Raw genomic sequence first — 19,846 nt, forward strand, 5'->3', positions numbered from 1 at the left:
CCTTTAGGTGAGTGTATATATCAGTTAACGTTTATTTTATTTCAAGCTAGGTTTTAGGAATAACCCTGCCTGAAGATTCATCCAGTGCTGAAATCTATTCATGTTTTTAATCTCTACTACAGTGACTCAGAGTTAATTATGTTTAAATATTGAGAGTGATGTTTAAAAGTCAAATTCTCTTGGAAGTATTCATCAGTTAGTCATGTTGACATCTGCAATTCTTCCATGATGTGGAAGGCGTTATTTTGAATGTTCCCTCAGCGCCCTACAGCTGCTCAGATCTGCCGTTCTCTCAGTCGACAGGTCAAACAGCCCAATATAAAGAGTGGAGATGTTAGGCGCCTCTGCAAACCAGGACCGATTAATAAAGTCAGACCCAAAGAAATATGTGGTTTTATCCTGAGGCATGTCTGTCTATTTACACAGGCAGGAACCTGCAGGACCTTGGGGTGAAGTAAAAGTGTCATACCCTGATGCATAGCTTCAAAATTTCTGCTTCACGCATACCAGTCAAATATTAAAGTAATTATATTACAGAACACAAAATAAGAGAATACAAATGAAAACAGTGGATTATTATAAATAAAATATAAATAATCACAATTAAATACAAAAAAACATTTAATGATGAAAATTTTTATCTGTTTACCAGATTTATTATTGTGTAATTCTCTTGAACATATCGACAATCAACAGATCTACATTTGTATAATATTCAGCACTGATTTGACTGTACTGACACTATTGGATGCTGCTTTACAGATGAACTGAACTCATAATTGATTAACTTTACAGTTATTGAACTGAACTGAATTAACACTGAATGACTTCATCTGAACAATGACACCGTTGTCTTTTTAGAGCTGCTTTACAGCAGAATTGAAATCTGTTTGCATAATTGATTATTATTTTCCTGTTTATCACTGTAAAGCTGCTTTGAAACACTTGACTTACAATAATTTTATGTTTTTAGCAGTCATTTAAACCTTCTACAGTTAAAAAGTTTGGGATCAGAAAATGTTTTCATTATTCAGTACATGATATTTAACAAAATGACGGGAAATACATTTTTAAAGTAATTTCAATTTCAAATAAATGCTATCAATTAATCAAATAATCCTAAAAGAAACAAAAATATATCATGGTTTCCACAAAAATATTAAGCAGTTAAGCAACTGTTTTCAACATCGATTAAAAAAAGAGAAATGTGTTCAAAATATTAGACTGATTTCTGAAGGATCATGCGACACTGAAGACTGGAGAAAGATGTGGAAAGTTCAGCTTTGCATCCCAGAAATGAATTACATTTTAAAATATATTCAAACATAAAACTGCTATTTTAAATAGTAATAATATTTCATAATATTAGTCATTTTACTGCAATTTTGAACTAGTAAATGCAGCCTTGATGAGCATAAGAGACTCACAAACATACATTCATACTAACCCAAATCTTTTAAACACTTCGAAAAAAAGGTTCAAAAGCCGTCACTGGCCCTTTCAAAAGATACACCTTTATACCTAAAGAGTGGATATTTACACATTAAAGGTACATATTAGTACCAAAAGTATACATAAATTGGTTCCTAAATGGTACATTTTATAACCTTTTTAAATGGTACTGTCCTAATTACAGCTTTTGTACCCTTTTTTTTTGTGTGTATAAACTGTTGAGTGAGCGATAGGTTATACACATTCCCAAATAACATTTAGCATTTTTATCTTCTAAATTTGAGAAAGAAGCAGACATGGTTGATATTTGGATATCTCTCCGTATTTCCACTACATCGCTCAGATTATTGCTTTACTCAAGCTCAACACTAACAGAAGTAACAAATAAAAAAGCTATAATAATATCTTAACTGAATAATAGAAATAGCAGAAATAAGACGTGTTTTTGCACAGAGCTATACTCATGCCAGTGAATATGATGGTCATAAAGCAGCAGTTTGTGTAAAGCTCCAGTTGGCAGTTGTCACTGGTAATTTGTGACCAGAGACATGGGTTTAGACCTCCGACAGAAAAAAAAAGAAAGGCGCTCTCTAATTTGCTACTTTGCACAGGCCATCGCAGATGACCCAAAGCATTAAGGTTTCGGCTTACAGCGGCCTCTTTGATGGCTTTCCTTACGATAATTGAAGCGCAGCAGTGACAGAAAACAGACACGTCCTGTGACCCAGTGGGAAACGGCGCCTTCGTCCAGCACAACAAATAAATGCTCTTATTAGAAGTGCTTTTATTTGTACAAAATCTACAAAGAGTTGACAGTCAGTTGTTGAGGAGTGATTAAATATTAGACAAACAAATCAAAGTTTTTGCCAGAGTAATTAAGCATCATTTAAAAAATAAATCAAACAGTGCTCCCATTAGTTCAGAGAAAGAAAAGAAAACATTATAAGATGAAGCTGAAACAGAATAGCTAAATGTAACGTAAATAAAAATGACTCCCTATAACATTTAATCATGTCCAAAAAAAAACTAAAAAAACCAGCACGTTTTAGCTGTTTTGTAACATACTTTTCTCCACAGATGATGATTGTACAAGTATCTGTGAATCTAAATAAACTCCCAATGTAACAGGTTGACATCGCTGAGCAAATGCAATGAATCATATGTAAGGAATGAGCGCCATCTGGTGGCTTGAGATGGAGTAGGTTTCATGAACTATGAAATAGGTCTTCAGTTTCTCTCATATTAGCAACAAAATAAATACATCAGGTGTGTTAAAGAGACAATCAAAAATTATTTCAACATCACATCTACTACATTTGTGGACCAATTTTAACATACCAGAAATCTGTTTTTTTCTTTGCTTTTTGGTGTTTTATTAAATGTCACAAGAAAGTATAAAAAAAAAATTTGTTCTTTTAAATGATGAAAAGATACTCAGATACTCAAAAAATTAGCAAAACTTGTCACAGTAATAACCTTAAAGGGACAACTTTATACTTTATTTACCCCAAAAATGGTAAATATTACTACTCTAATGTGTACTAATACACACCTTTTAGCGGTAGATAAGGTACAAAAGTGTCCCATTTAAAAGTACTGCGCCAGTGACACGCTCTCGTGCCCCTAAAGGTACAATTTTTGCACATTTTGTTTCTGAAAAGTGAAGTTTAAGGATATTACAACTTAAATTGCTTCTAATTTATGTTTTCAGTTCACTTACATTTGCATGCAGTTACTGTGGTAACAGACATGATGTTGAAACAAGAAATGCTCCTTTGCTCTTAATATTATGTGTTGCACATGTTAAAATGGTTAAGTGATGCTGAAAAAGAATACAAACTCTTATAATAGTGGTCAAAAGAGTGGTTATAAACATAAAACTGTTAGATGGGCGAATCACACATTTTTATCATTTCTTGCAACATGACCTTATATTGTTAAGCAGCGAATAACACAATAACAAGCCAAACATTTTTGATTATAAAGTCTGTTCTGCTTATGATTGAGGAATAATGGAAGAACTAATATCCAGATCTTTTTGCACTTTTAATACACTGTGGAGTCCGTTTATAGACCAGCAAGGAAAAATAAGGAAGTGAAATGAAATGAAGTCACGGCTGTCTTTATGTCATTTGATCCTTCTTGTCGTTAAGCTCGATATATTCCTGAAGTCAACATACTGACGGCAAAGATTTTTCGAACTGTATTGATCGCCTCCAAAACATGAAAATACATTCACAGTTTTTTCCTCCCATCTTGCTCTGATGCGTAAAGCGGCTGCTGGTTCCCAATACTGCATTCAATTTCTCCCTGAACGTTGAGGTGAGAGCTACAGGTACGTGTCCTCTGAACCCACGCTCTCAAACGAGTGACGTAAACCGGGAACTGTGGGAGGAGCGACCGAGTCTCCGTTCACAGGTGCGTCGTCTGGAAGAAGTGGAGTGGAGTCTGTAGTGGGTGGAGGAGGTTTAAGGTGGGCTGAGTTGTTGGTGTTGCTTGAGTTTTTAGGGATAGGAAGTGGCGCGGCTGTGATTTCCGGGTGGGAGGAGTGAGGGAGCTCGGTGGGGTGTGTGGGATTGGGGTCCGGTGAGGTTTGGGGAGGTGGAGGGGTGCGAGAAAGACTTGGAGATGGATTTGGGGTTGGGATGACAGAGGGAGATGGATTTGGGGTTGGGATGACAGAGGGAGATGGATTTGGGGTTGGGATGACAGAGGGAGATGGATTTGGGGTTGGGATGACAGCGGCTGGTGGAGCAGAGGAAGGTTCTGTCTTCTCAGGTGTAGTGAGGAGGGATGGCTGTAGTGATAGAGGAGGACGCTTGGACTGTTTGTCTGAGGCTGTGTCTTGTGCTTTATTTTTAAGGGGGTCTGTTGGTAAGGCATACGGATTGGGGACGTCCAATGGAATGGGGGCTTTTCGGATAGTGCTTCTTTTCCTGATGCGAGCGAAATCGGATTTAGTGTCTGAGTGCAGGGGATACTGAACGACGATGGTGGGGTTCTGGCGGAGGTCTTGGCGGGAGTGTGGCTCGGCAGACATGATGGCCTGAGCGCCGTGCATTCTGGGAGGGGACTTGTAGCTGAGTTCGCCGTGGGTTTTCCGCCAGCGCTTGAGCTGCATGCGGTGCTCTCGTTCAACATCCCGAGCGGATATAGGCAGCTCTAACACCTGCATGTGCAGAAGAGAAGATTCATTAATCATCATAGTATAGAATATCATGTTCATAAAAGCTCCTACCAATAAAACCTGTTTATTATCAGTTATTAATTTAATATCTGGTAAAAAAAAAAGAAAAAAGAAAAGAAATGGTGCCATCTGTTGAATCTTTAAAGAATAGCACCCAAAAATGGTGTTATGTTGTTTTCAACTCTTAACAGCGCTTTTCACAGGCAAGTAACTCACTTAGTTAATGCAATGTTCATATTAATAACATTATGTAATTAATTTGACGTGTTTGATGAGTTTAATTTAAAACCAAACAGTTCGCTTTGATTCTTTGTTGCCTATTTGTAATGTCAGTGTCTTTACATGAAAAATTGTGAGATTATGACAATAAAATATCCAGTCAGCTTTTTTTGGTACAAAATCCACTTAAGCAAAACTCATGAGTGTATGAATAGTTGATTGTTTAGTGAACAAGTGAGTAGGGTTGGGTATCGTTTGAATTTGAACGATTCCGATTCCGATTCCTTGTTTCGATTCCGGTTCCTAACGATTCTCGATTCCGATTCTTTGGCAGGGTCAAAAAAGTTTAGATCAATTTTAATTCTATGAACTTTTTACTTTTTTATGAAATTTACTTTGAATTTCTCACAGGGCTGTTTTCAACTACAATATAAATATCAAATCTACTTTAAACAACTTTTTTGACATTTTAAATGAGCTAGCTAACCAACGGTCTTTCTGAAGGAAATAGTCTGACCTTCTCCATCAATTGAAATATAAAAAAATTTGCATCACAATAAGTGTATTGTATTGTATGTGATTGTCACTAACATTTTAGTAACTAAACTGAATTGTATTAGGTTTAGTGACAACATGTTACAATGTTTACATGGTACAATTTCTGGTAAGCTACGCTTTTTAATTATTTCATTTCAATTCAGTTATTGTGATTTGATTTAATATTGACTCATTTGGATAAATATTAGGTACTCAAGATAGGCTTTAATTTTTCTCAAGAAAAAAACAACTCACCCTATGCTGTAAACATACAGAGAGCCCTATCAGCTGGCAGTATTATTTAAGGTTTAAAAATAACTCAAATTAAATATAATGCGTTTTTTTTTTTATTATAATAACAACTTTATTTAATGATATAAGTTTAAATATAATAAATATGTAATATAGTACACATATTTAGCAAAATACTCTCTATAGCTCTTTTTTTCTTGCCAACTATGTTCATTAAATGGCTTTCCTGAGGTAAATATGACATAATTGTTCTCCAGCTATGTTATTGACCTCTTCACGCTGATAAAAAACACTGATTGATCGATATTATATATGAGGAATATACAGTTAGGTAAGTTGTAGTCTACTGTATCTTTCAACAGTGTTCGTGTTTTTTTACTATTAGCTGCTAGTCGAGATGATCGGTTCACGTGCGCTAGGGATCTGTCGCGTCACATTTACAAGCGCCAAAACGGTATTTATTGTTTGAATTTCGTAATAAAATGGACAGAATATGAGAGCTGAAATTTTTTTTTATATCATAAAGTAACTGCTCTGTCTAGTCTGTCGGTCTCCGTGTCCTCTTTGCTTCACGATTTTATTGTGCGTGAGAAAATGGATGTGTGGTGTGAGAACGTGTGAGAAGTGTCAATTGCGTGTGTCTCACGGTAAATGCGTGAGAGTTGGCAGCTCGTAAATGTGTTTTCATGAATATATATTTTTTTACGTTCGCCGGCATCGCGTGCAGTTTTCAAACGGACGAGCAGAGGACGAGAGAATATGGTTGCAACTTGCAAGATACCGAAGAATAAGAAAACATCATATGTACGTTTTTAAGGTTTAACGTCAGGGTTGTTTGCTCTGAATAAATTTTATGAGACGCTGTGTGAGTTAATAAGGCAACTCACACAGCGTCTCATAAAATGTGTCGGTTCGCAGTTTAGCATAACAATCAATATACGCTTACACCTGTGCTAGTACACGCATTTACCATGCCGTGTGTACGTTACAAATGTTTAACTAAAGTGTCAGCGAGTTAACATTTGGCAGTTTGAAATCGATTATGTAGTTACTTCAGTTCAGAATAGGGCTAGAAATGACTTAGACAGCGGTTTCTTCTTCCGGTCGGCGGACTGTGAATCGAAACTAGGAATCGAAATTTAAACTTTTGAACGATTCCGGGAAAATCGCAAAGCTAGTCCCGGTTCCAATCGATACTCGATACCCAAGCCTACAAGTGAGCTTCAGATTTATAAAACCTAAACCTTCAGTTTAACACGAAAAGTTGATTTTCGATTAAAATTATTATAGACTACTGTTAAAAAATGTGGGGTCTGTAATATTTTTTTGTTTTATTCATTAATTACTATTTTTATTGTGCTAGAATGCATTAAAATTGTTCAAAAGTGAGAGTAAATACATTTATAATATTGTGAATTAATGTTCATAATAGAATCCTGAAAAACATGTATTGCGGATTCCTCAAAAATAAATGTTTTCATCATTGACAATAATAATAAATGTTTCTTGAAGAATGATTTCTAAAGGATCATGTGACTGAAGACTAGAATAATGGCTGCTGAAAATTCACCTGTGTCATCACAAGAATAAGTTACATTTTAAAATATATTAGAATAGAAAACAATTTTACCATTTTAAATTGCAAACATATTTAACAATATTACTGATTTTACTGTATTAATGATGAAATGTGAAATGAGTGAATATTGATAGTATAGGATTACCATTATTGTATTTTATTGTTGTAGTTTTATTGTACTTATTTAGTTAAAAACAAGACCAAAGCAGGCATATCACCAGCAAAAAAATAAAATAAAATGCTCAGGGTTGGGTGCTCGACAAAAGAAATAATAAAAAACAGAAAAAAAGTTGGCACCTAAAGAACAAAATATGCAAATAATTGAATACTGACACACTGGGTTACTTCATGCTCGAAACGTAACCCATGTGTTAAATATTGGTTCAACATATCAGGTATTATACACATAAGTCTAAAAAGAATTGGTATATATTTCACTTTAATTTAAAATCAATTTTGATTATATCTACTGAAAACCCAAAAGAAGTACAACAGCGTGAGAGTGTGTGCGTTTGCTACCTGATGGACGAGAAAGCCCTCCTGCATGTACTGCGGCTCCAGGGCTCGAAGAAGCTCCATAGTCTCATACTGACCAGGACAAGCCTTCAGTTTCTCACGAGATCCCAGCATGCATTTCAGCAACACAAGCCCAACACGGAACATTATCTTCACGCCTATTGAAAGGACAAAAGAAAAATACAGTCAGAGAGATGATGACAAGCCTGCTTGTGAGGTAATATGTGTAAGTGAATCTGACCGTCACACAGGAACATGTCCCACACTCTGAGCACAGACGACCAGGGTAGAGTTCTGGAAAATGCACACATGTACCACTCCGTCATGTAGAGGATGGGCTCTATCTTGTGTTTCTCAAGGTGCCGATACGCCGGAGGACTCACACGCTTTAATAACGCATTTAAGATCAGTCCATCCAACTGTATGGCCTCCTACAACACAAACAAACAACTGAATTAAGACGGTGGAGTTTTTTTCGTTGACTTGGAAGTAACAGTGCCATTTTTTTCAATTATACAGTTCATTGGTCTGTCAGGCAATTATTTACGGCAGCAATTCTACATTTACATGCTTAAGGCGATCATAGATTATATTGAAAGCAGTTTTCCCCTGTGGAAACCACAGATATTTATACTACTCTACTCTTGTGCTGCTTACAACACACTTGAGCAACGAACAAAAGAAGTTTTGTTGTGATTTTGCTGGCACCTATGGCACACTTTGTCTCAAAAACATGACCCAATGTTTGCAGATTGAAAACAAGGAACTTTAGATATGAATGCTATGAATAGAATGCAAACTATGAACCAGAGAACGTGTCTGAGGAACACAGATAAGGTTTCTATTACCTAAAACTATGAAGTTCATAATACTTAGTCTTCCTCCACTTGCTCTTCACTGAAACGTTCTGGTAAATGGTTGTAAAATGTAGGCACTTCATAATGTGCAATCGTCATTAGATCTTCTATTATATAAGCAACAGATAACTTTTAAACACAATGTCTGGTAGATCTCACAATTAAAGTCACATTTATTTATATAGTGCTTTATACAATACAGATTGTTTCAAAATAGCCTTTTATATTACTTACTTTGAAATAACTGGACAATACTGTGAAAGGAACACAAATGAAGATATTTTAATGAAATCTGAGAGATTTCTGTCCCTCCATTTACAGTCCACGCAAGTGACACTTTGACGCTTTAAAAAGTTCATAATGAGATTGTAAAACTAATCCATATGAATTGAGCGGTGTAGTCCAAATGTTCTAAAGAGACTTGGTCGCTTTGAGCTACTGCAAGAACCAATGAGGTTCATTCTCGTGTTACGCAGCACGTTTGAGCTACTGCAAGAACCAATGAGGTTCATTCTCGTGTTACGCAGCACGTTTGAGCTACTGCAAGAACCAATGAGGTTTGTTCTTGCACATCATGCAGGTTCGGTTAAGCTTCTGTTTATGTTCACTGATCAATGTTTATATGTGAATAAAAGCTTAAATTCAATCATATAAAGTGTTCTTATGTCTTTTGAAAATTAAGACTAAACCACTCACTATGGATTAAACTATGGATTAGTTTTACAATCTCTTTATTAACTTTTTGATGCGTCAAAGTATTAGTTGCACAGGCTGTCAATGGAGGGACAGAAAGCTCTTAGATTTCAGTAAAAATATCTTCATTTGTGTTGTGAAGATGAATGAAGTCTTACGGATTTGGAATGACATGAGGGTAAGTAAATAATGAAATAAATTTTTTTAACTAACCCTTTAATGTTGTAAAATTGATAACATTAAATAAATTAGATTTCAGCTCTACAAAAGATAAGTGTCATTATTCAGCTCAATTTAATATTGTTTCAATTCAGTTCAATAGCAGTGTCAATGTTGAAACATCAATTTTGAAACAAGTTCAATTAGGCTATACGTAGCTCTACAAAAACTATATTTATTCCCGCATTGAAAATATTTTGGTGGCCGTCAAAATGAATTGTTGTCCCTCCAAATATTTATTTAATCATTTAATGTGACAAAACTTTTAAAAGTAATGCTTTACATGATTGTGTTATTCCTTAAAAAAGTAACTAATTGCGTTACTTAGTTACTTTTTATGGATAGTAATGTGTTGCGTTATTTTTTCTAATCTGGGCTGGGCTTGCTTGTTTGTTTTTAATAACAAAAACAAACAAAAGTTTTATTTTTGGCAAATGTAAAGTCCCTTCCACACCAAAAGTGAAATGAATAACCCTCAGGCGAAAGGAAACGCAAATTCAGCTCAAACAAACCTTTCAGCTGTGCTGCTATTCTCAATTGTAGAATAGTAATATAAATTAAAAAGAATGTGTTACTTTAGTAGTTACTTGGAAAAGTAATCTGATTACATAACTTGCGTAACGTGTTATGTGTTACTCCCAACGCTGGTCCTGACAGTGATTATTTTTTATTTCATGGATAAATAGAAAAAGTTAATATTACAACCTGTCTTTGCATTTATTTTGGATTTATTGTCAGTACTGGGCTCGCAGTTCACATGGGTAGGGTACTTTGTACTGTGTGTGTGGATGACCGTGTTCATCCGCAAAAACTGAAGACCATTTTAACCCAGAAAAAACCCTGAATAGTGTAATTATTCAGCTCAAGTCAGTTCAATGTTGATACAATTCAGTTCAATAAGTGTTGATGCAAAATTAGTCTAATTATCCAGTTTAAATCTTGTTCTCACCCGACAAGCACTTCTTGTCTCCTCTTTATGGATTAGATTTGATTAGTAATATTTATTTATTAACAGGTCTTACCAAGCCTGCACTGTAGTATCCAGGGAGGTACTTCTCACAAATCTGAACGAGACCCCAAAATGCATCCTGAATACACACAATAAACAAACACGATTGTCATTTCAATTATTACTTAAGTATTACTGATTCTAATAAGAATGTGCACACAAATGATCATTTTTACCTCAGCAGGCATGTGCATCAGAAGCACCGCTGCTATAGGAGCCTGAGCCTGACAGTAACCCTCATCCGGTCTGTACAGGGTGTAAGCCTTCAACACCCGGAACAGGTCCTGCTGCCTGCTCAAAAACACACAAACAAGCACAGTGGAACTGGTGTACTACTTTGCAGAAATAGATATAACCTGTACTGTTTCCTTAAATTGTATTTAATAAATAAATATAAATATGCACAACTGTTTAAAAGTTTGGTGTTGGTCAATATTTTTTATTTTTTTTATATGAATATATTTTAAAATTGTATTTATTCATGTGAAGACAAAAGCTGAATTTTTATCATTATTACTCCAGTCATCAATGTCACATGATCCTTCAGAAATCATTTTAATATGCGGATTTGATGCTCAAGAAAAAATGTCTTCTTATCACTGTTGAAAACAGTTGTGCTGCTTATTTTAATTTTTTTTGTGTAAACAGTAATATATTATAGAAATTTCAAAAGAAAATTTTATTTACATTATAAATGCCTTAACTGTCACTTTTGACCAACTTAATGCATTTGCTGAATAGAAGTATTAATTTCTTAAAAATATAATAAATAATTTAAATAAATAAATATACACACATACATATATATATATATATATATATATTTGTCTGTTTGCCTGTTTATGTGTGTGTGTGTGAGAATATAATACTGTATATAATAATAAATAAAAAAAAATAGAAGACTGACCCATGACCTCCTCGGGACACAAACATCTCATGGAAGGGGAACTGTCTGTGTAGATCTCTCTCTATCACATCAATCCACTTAGGGTCTCCTTCCATGCTATCCAGCTCCTACTCAACAACGACACAATCCATAAGTTCATCTCACAGTTATAAACAGTAAGTCAGATCCTATTATTTCTTATCCAGCAACCTATATTCTTGTGATTTTGTAGCTAAATGTCAGACAACAGTTTAAGCACAAGAAATACATGAGTTTAACACATCTATATATCGTAGTAAGGTTGCAGCTTCCAGGTTGAGAAGCTCTACAGTAAGAAATGCATAATGACACATCTAATGCAACCACTACAAATCAACTGTAATCAAGTATGTGTAGACCTGACCGACTCACATTGAACTTCCCGACGTTTTGCTCTCTTTTCACTTTTCCACCTGACAGGTACAGCCAGGCCCTGCCTCGCAATGACGGAGGGATTCCTTTCTGACATCGCAGTCGCACCTGCGGGTGACAGAAGTCTGAACGTCACACGCTGACGCAGTAATCTTCAGATAAGCAGGGACCAGCATGCATTCACAGTGATTACACACTGTAATCTAGATGTCATTTTAAATGGTTAACACAAATGTGTCACTATCCCTTCAACACAGAAGCCACTGGACAAATCTTTGTGATTATAAAACAGCCCAGTCTCCTTACATCAACAAACAGCAATAATAAAATATGTATTTAGTAGGGATGGGAATCATAAGGAATTTAACCACTGATTCTACTTGATTCAGGTTCCCTAAAGATTATTGTTGAACAACCTGGCTGCACTATAAGGTTTGTAGTTACATGCAATTAGAGGCCAATCCAACAGAACACTGTACTGTCTGTTACTCTGTTTACTGTCTTTGTATTCTTTCTAGGGATGCACCGGTATTAAAATTATAGCCATTAGTCAATAAAATTGCATACTAATATGTAGAGATGCACTGATTGCAATTTCCATTGGCTTTTCCGATTTTTTTGTTTTGTAAGTGACCTGCCGATAGTGATTTTTCCTGATTCTGATTTTCTTTCTAAGAACTGAAATTGACAGCATATACAAACACAAATCAACTTTTCTTCATCGCAAAATTTTATTTTATTTTAAAAAACTAACTAAAATAAGAACAAATAAATTGCAAACAACAGAACAAATAAAGGCAATAGAATAAAGAGAGATATGAAATAAACACTGCTTTAAGTTTTTCAAGTGGGTCTAACAGTAGGTTAGTATTTAGGTAAGAAATACTACAGCAATTAAAGTAATTCAATGTAAAATAACACTGAATAGTCTTCATTGTAAATATCAAATACAGATTAATGCTTACAATTAAAGTTACTAAAGTTATTCAGTCAAGAGCAGAGAGTGATTTTCACTTTTGTTCTTTGATTAACATGACGGACATCAGCAGGTTTATTAGGCTGCAGTCACTTTAAGAGTTTATGCACAGACCCAATATACTTTTACACCACATGCCTTTTCTCTCAACTATTTATGTTCCAAAACTGACGGTGTTTAACTGAATACTCACAAAGACAAGCATTTGGTCAATTCTGTTTGTATTTCACCATTTAAGCGCAGTACGCAGAGGATTTATTAAACGGGAATTAGTCAAATTATGTGCAATACAAGCACTATTTAACCGGAGCGAATTAGACGAGTGAGTGAGATGAGGCTGGTCTCAGCCTCTTTATATCTTTTGAATTATATATCTTTATATCAGCTGTACACTTTGATCTTTTAAACTTTGCAGACCTTTTACATTCACAAACAGCTTTATTACGCACGAAAGGAAAAATTCTAAATGCATAATGGGGCACTTTAAGCATCACAACATAAGATTTTCTAAAGATTGATTTTAACAGTGTTATTTAATTATTAACATTTAAAAGAATAACTTCAAGTGAGCATTAGATAACAGCAAAAGTAATGTTAATGTAAAAAAAAGGAAAAACTAACATGCATAATTATCCAATATCGGCAGATATCTATAAATTTAAAAAAATTCATAATACTGGCCTCTAATACAGTAACTATACAGTTTAAATATATACAGTATAAATAATACAAATCTTTTTAGAAGTGTGAACTTATGATGACCATGCAGTATATAAATTCAATAATATAGTAATGTCTATTTTGCCATAATCTAGTGAATTTAAATCATTTTAAAAGCTTTGAAATGAAAAACTACTGTAAGAGAGTATATCAAATTTAATTATTTTAATCTGGGATGTGAATGGACTAAACTCAACAGGTAACGCTATTCTTGATTCGCCATGAAAATATCATGAAATTCATCTGGTTTCAGTAAGAACTGTTTCCAATTCCCAACCCTAAAATTGTGTCTCTTTGTTTTCAATCTCTGTGTGACACAAAGACGAGCACACACAGTAATACAGGCATGCAAACATAAAAGGGTAACAAAGACTGTTAAGACGGCCTCTGGCAAAACTCTTCCGTCGTCTTTACCTGAAGACGCCTCGCTCCCGGTGAAAGCTTTATAAAGCTTAAGAGAAAAACAGAGGTGAACACTTAGACTAATAGATAAACACATCACTGAAGACCATATAAGGAAAGCTGATGTGAAATAAGGCTTGTCCAGACAGGGCCTCTTTGAAACGATTGTGTCATGGTGTCATTCTGCTGAGGTTTTTAATTAATCCATACAGCAGTGGAACTGTCTGAGCAAGTCAAAATGGGGAAACACGAGAAGAAAGGGAATAAAAGAGAAGATAACAGTGATCATTTAAAGCCTGATACAGAGATGATTTCCTCATATTTTCACAGTTTGGTGTACCTTCTCTCTTTCTTTCTAGTGCGTACATGTAAGGCACTGGAAAACATCTGACATCATTGATCTGTTTCTGGGAACATGCCGTGAAAATGAACACAACTGACTGAAGAATCTAGTGAATGTCGATGGCAGCTCCTACCTTCTTGAACCTTTTACTGATCCATCTGTCCCAGTGGTTCAGCATATCCAACCATTTGATTTCCCTGTGCCTTAACACTTCCAAAGGCACTTCTTGAGCCCTGTGTGAGTGTGTTTGAGAGAGAGAAAGAAAGAAAGAAAGAATGAATAAGAACCCCAAATTTGCTTATCAACGAAAATGCCACATGCTATTGGTTGATTTGGTTCTCATAACCCATCACACCACAACATCAAGTTTGAATATGCGGATGTGCAAAATGTGATGTGAATGAATACAAATTACTGCTACTTTTACAATACCGTTGTCCTATTGTATGGAAAATAACTGCCTAAATATTCTGCTTAACTTCTCTTTTTGTGTTTCACAAAATAAAGAAATGAAGTCATAAGGGTTTGGAATGAAATGAGGGGGGAGTAAATAATGACAGAATGTTTTATTTTTTGGTGAACTACTCATTTAATCTATTAAAACATACTAGGCTACATCAGAACGAGTGTGCTTTTCACAGCAAAAACTGTGCAACCACTAAACCAATGACTAAAATAGCTTCTTCAACTTCAACAAACCCTCAAACATATGTCACACGTCACATTTAAATACTACAATATCATATAAAAAAGGGTTTTTTCAGATTACAACCATAACACTATTCAGACAACAGTAGTTGTCTAAGATTCTGTAATAAGATTCTTACAAACAAGGTATATGGACAGCTGCTAAGTTTTTCTACCTTACCACATATTTTATATGGTTGGTATACTTTACTGTAACCGATAAAAATGTATGCATATTGCAAAATGTAAGCAATGCAAGGAAGGACATCATGTTATCTAATATAAGCTTCAATATGAGTTCCTCATTCACACCTGCATTTTATAATGAGTCATAATGAGGGAGGCAGGCATAACAAATTGTGAAATGTTTTTATGCACTACCATTCAAATGTTTGGGGTCAGTAAGATTTGTTGATCAAATTAAAACCATCCTTCAGCAAAGATGCATTAAATTGATCAAAAGTGACAGAAAAGACGTGTAATGTTACAAAAGATTTCCATTCTAGTTCTTTTGAACTTTCTTTTTATCAAAGAACCCTGAAAAGAATTAAGCAGCACAACTGTTTTCAACATTGATAAGAAGAAATGTTTCTTGAGCAGCAAATCAGAATGATTTTTGAGGGATCATGTGACCCTGAAGACTGGAGAAACGATGCTTTGATCACAGGAATAAATTACATTTTAAAACAGATTCAAACAGAAAATAGTTATTTCAAAAAATATTAATATTTTTTTAACAAAATTCCCGTTTTTTACTGTATTTTGATCAAATAAATGCAGCCTTGGTGAGCATTAGAGACTTTCAAAAACTTTTTTTTTAATCTTACAGATCACAAATTTATGAACGAGAAAAACAAGTGGTGGAAATTAGCTTAATTATCAGAAATGTAAGGACAGAATTAAGCTGAAACAATTTCACGACTAATGTAAGCAGTTAAAATAGCCATTTAGTAGATGACTACTAGACACTTTCATCCTGACTATTTAAGGCTACAATAGGGATGGAATAGGCCTGTAATATTTGCACCTATGTTTCCCAGAGTCAAATTTAAACCATTTAGCTTGTGGCCTAGATATTTAAATATCAGTTTGGCAGCACACCAACCACCAGCTAGCTTCCCCTTTACTTAGACACTAATCTTAACCACTAGAAATTTGATCTGAAAGCAATGTTTTTCAATATTTTTCCTATTGAGCTACAACTTAGGTTTTACTTCCTTTTCATTTTCAAGAGCAATTGTGACCAAAAATGGAGGAACCTAGAGCAGATTCCATGATTTATGTTTGAGGCCGGACTCTCTCCGGTAGCTGGCAGAGAGGGTGTAACCTCAGGGCACCAGAACTCCCATAAACCACAGGAAACGGAAAGCGGCCGTACACTCAGTACAGAGGGACAACTATCACTTACTCATCTATTCCGTTCTCTTTAACAATTCACAATGAATAGACCAGCCTGCCGCCGTCTCAGGCTACTGTTTAAAACCGTTAATTCTTAATAATGACGTGGTGACGATCCCAAATCCAGGCGGCTCTGTAAATGACATGACTGTGATGTCCTCTGTAGACTGCAGAGTCTTTAATAAAGACACTAACCTGAGGCAGATGTCTCGTTGATAAAAGACAGGAAGCTTTAACAAGACAAGACTGCAACTGGCTGCAGAGCAAGTGAGGATGAAACGCCCTGACACTCCATTTAAACCACATCAATGTAAGCTCACAAAAAACTGCTCATGCCCACTTCCAGTGAAAAGAAAGTTGACAGTTTCTTACATCCGTCTAAACTGGTTCAACGAGTTACACGAAACAAATTCACTAAACGTACAAAAAAATTGGTTAATCATGATGAGTTGAAAATAGGCCTACATGATTTGTTTTGATTTCGTTTGCTTAAGTTTGATCAGCCGCCAACCTCCAATTCACCTTTTTTTTTTAAGAGAGGGATTGTGGTGCAGTGCTTAGTAAAAAGGATATAGGGATGTATTGACTGAGTGAAATTTTAAAAGTTCAAAGACTAATTTTGTGTGAACATTTTACTTGGCTGATGTAAACAGTCACAAGACCTGAGCTGTGTATACAGTACCGGTCAAACGTGTGGAAACATTACTCCTTTTTAATGTGTTTGATCAATAATACAGAAAAACACAGAAATATAGTAAAATATTATTACAATTTCAAATAATGGTTATCTATTCTAATATACTTTAAAATATAATTTTATGTTGCGTTTGCTTCCCTGCATATTTTTGTGATGCATTCTGAATTTTCAGCATCATTACTCTAGTCTTCAGTGTCACATGATCCTTCAGAAATCATTATAAAATGTTGATTTATTATCAGTGTTGGAAACAGTTGCTGCTTAATATTTTTTTGGAACATGTGATACTTTTTTCGGGATTCATTGATGAATAAAAAGTAAAAACAAAAAAACTGCATTTATTAAAAATAGAAATCTGATCTAACAACATATATATTTACTATCAGTTTTTATCAATTTAACACGTATCCTTCCTGAATAAAAGTATTAATTTCTTTCAAAAAAAAATACTGACCCCAATCAAAACCCCAAATAAATGCTGTTCTTTTTTTTATTTTATTTTTTACTTTATATTCATCAAAGAATCCTGAAAAAGTATCACAGGTTATATATATATATATATATATATATATATATATATAGGCTATATATATATATATATATATATATATATATATATAAACACACACACTTGTAACATTTAAAAAATCTTAATAATAATAATAATTATTATTATTTTAAATGGTTTCATTAACAGTCAACACCTGCTACCAGAAATAAAATACTATAACCTTTAGAAAAGGCATGTTCTTTAATTTTCCTACCATTGGGCTACACAATTATTAATAAACACACACGGCAATTAGGTTAAGCAACATTAATTCATCCACACAGATTCCTTTGTTTTGAATTCCTATGTTAAACTGTGTCAAGAATGTAAACTACATTACTTACAAATGCTTTCCTACTACTCACACACACCCATTGAAGTCCAAGCATGCTTAATCACGTGACTCTGTCTTACTCAGATCAACCAACACAAACAGGATTAGATGAGATCAACTAAACACCCTTGTAAACTAATGCACTTACGATTCGGTTGAATACTTCTGGGCTCCTCCGATGAATCCATACTTGTCAATATGTCTCGAGTTGGTGAATCCGTTTTCAGAGTCCGACCCGAAAGAGCTCTCCTCGTCAAACTGACTGCCCAGAGTCATCACACTCATAGTATCATCAGACGACACACGTCCATTCTCCAGCTGAGCCATCATGATCCTCTACAAACACACCCCGCTGAGAAGTTCACTTACAGGACATCACCTGACCCCATCTGTAGGCATCCCACGAGAAAACGTCGAATTAATTTAATGTGACGCTTCACCTTTAACTGATTCTAAATCAGGCCAATCAAAACTACAACGACTTTTGTTAACTTTAACTTTATTTCCCGCGTTTTGTATGTAGATGTTGCGTGCCTACTAAACGGATTATTGTGCGTTTAAATCACCCGAGTTCAATGCTAAATTAGCTTAGCGCGCGACGTGTCACTCTCCCAACCCACAGTTAATTTAATCCCAAAACAACGACGGATGAAAATCTACTTTACATATGCAGAAAAACCGCCCGAAAAAAAGTGTAAACAACCGGACGAGCGAAACTACGCCTGAATTTCCTGAATCACATTTTTCCAGTCCACGGATTGTCAGGTCTCGCGCTCAAAGAGTCCAGCGGACTGTTTTCATTCAGCACGCCGATGTTTGAGGGTGAAAAGAGAGCAGATTCCCAGTCGAGATGCAGCAACAGAGTTGTTTTCGTAGTTTAAGTCGAGGTCCCATGGTTGAGAGGTCACATCAGTCGAGCCGTGTTTTTAGTGTTAGGGTGGCGATGATGACATTAGCGCTGAGTTTCCATTCTTTCGCTGTTGCGTTTGACAGTTCTGCACATGCGCGTCTGTGTCACTTCCGGAATCCACAGGTTATTTGCATGTCGTAATTCTATGGAATGGATCTGCAAAAGTTTGTCGAGGTATAATTTGAATTGTTGTAATTTTTATGTGACAGACTGGGGGGAAAAGAGAAGTCTGTTTAATGTGTCATAGAAGTTAATAATAATAATAATAATAATAAATAGAGTTTATATTAAAACATTTAGGCTATTTTATTTAATATTATAGAATATGTTAGTTAGCCTACTTTCTAAGATTCAAATAGCCAAAGGAATTCTTTCTCGAGGTTTAATTTGAATGAATGTAAACTTTACGGGGAAACTCAAGGGAAGTAAGACATTTATTATAATAATAATAATAATAATTAAGAGAGTATATATAATTTATATAAACTGCATTAATTATTATTATTATTATTATATACATTTATTGTATTATATTGGTAGTAATGCACAGTATAGCAAGCTGTTTTTACAAATTTTACCTTTTTAGTAGGTAGGCCTAGCCTATTCATTATTCATTAAGTCATTAGTCCTCATGTCGTTCCAAACCTTTATGCATTTCTTTCTGAACACAAAAGTCGATATTTTGAAGAACATTTGGGTCAATCAGCATTGAACTCCATTAAAATTGACATTTTAAAATATTTTTTTTTGTAAAAGAAAGTCTTGCTGGTTTAGAATGGCATGAGGAAGAAAAGGGCAAAATGTTCATTTTCTTTTCTGAAAAAGTTGGATTCTCGTTCTTTATCCTAAATATAGTTTATCATAAAATAAAATAAAAACCACATTATTTTACATAGCGCATAATGCATTATTCCTTCTGCATTTAAAATAATTAAACAAATCAACTGAAAAGTTTTTTTTTTTTTTTTTTTTAAATGCGCCATTAGTCCAAGAATTCAAGGGCCTCGCAAGT

At 34.8% G+C, this 19,846-nt stretch overlaps 1 protein-coding gene across 1 annotated transcript; it reads right to left on the reverse strand.

Annotated features, from left to right (window-relative positions):
- Window positions 1-2,216: 2,216 nt before the first annotated feature.
- Window positions 2,217-18,934, reverse strand: tbc1d10aa (TBC1 domain family, member 10Aa). Its single transcript, XM_082187709.1, has 9 exons — window positions 18,073-18,934; window positions 14,392-14,491; window positions 11,818-11,925; window positions 11,428-11,534; window positions 10,697-10,811; window positions 10,534-10,599; window positions 7,984-8,173; window positions 7,746-7,900; window positions 2,217-4,621 (listed from the first exon to the last, which is right to left on the reverse strand). The coding sequence occupies exons 1-9, from the start codon at window positions 18,252-18,254 to the stop codon at window positions 3,782-3,784; spliced, it is 1,863 nt and encodes a 620-aa protein (XP_082043835.1). The 5' UTR covers window positions 18,255-18,934; the 3' UTR covers window positions 2,217-3,781.
- Window positions 18,935-19,846: the final 912 nt, after the last annotated feature.

This window comes from Leuciscus leuciscus (genome assembly GCF_965113295.1).
Source record: "Leuciscus leuciscus genome assembly, chromosome: 13".
NCBI lineage: Eukaryota > Metazoa > Chordata > Actinopteri > Cypriniformes > Leuciscidae > Leuciscus > Leuciscus leuciscus.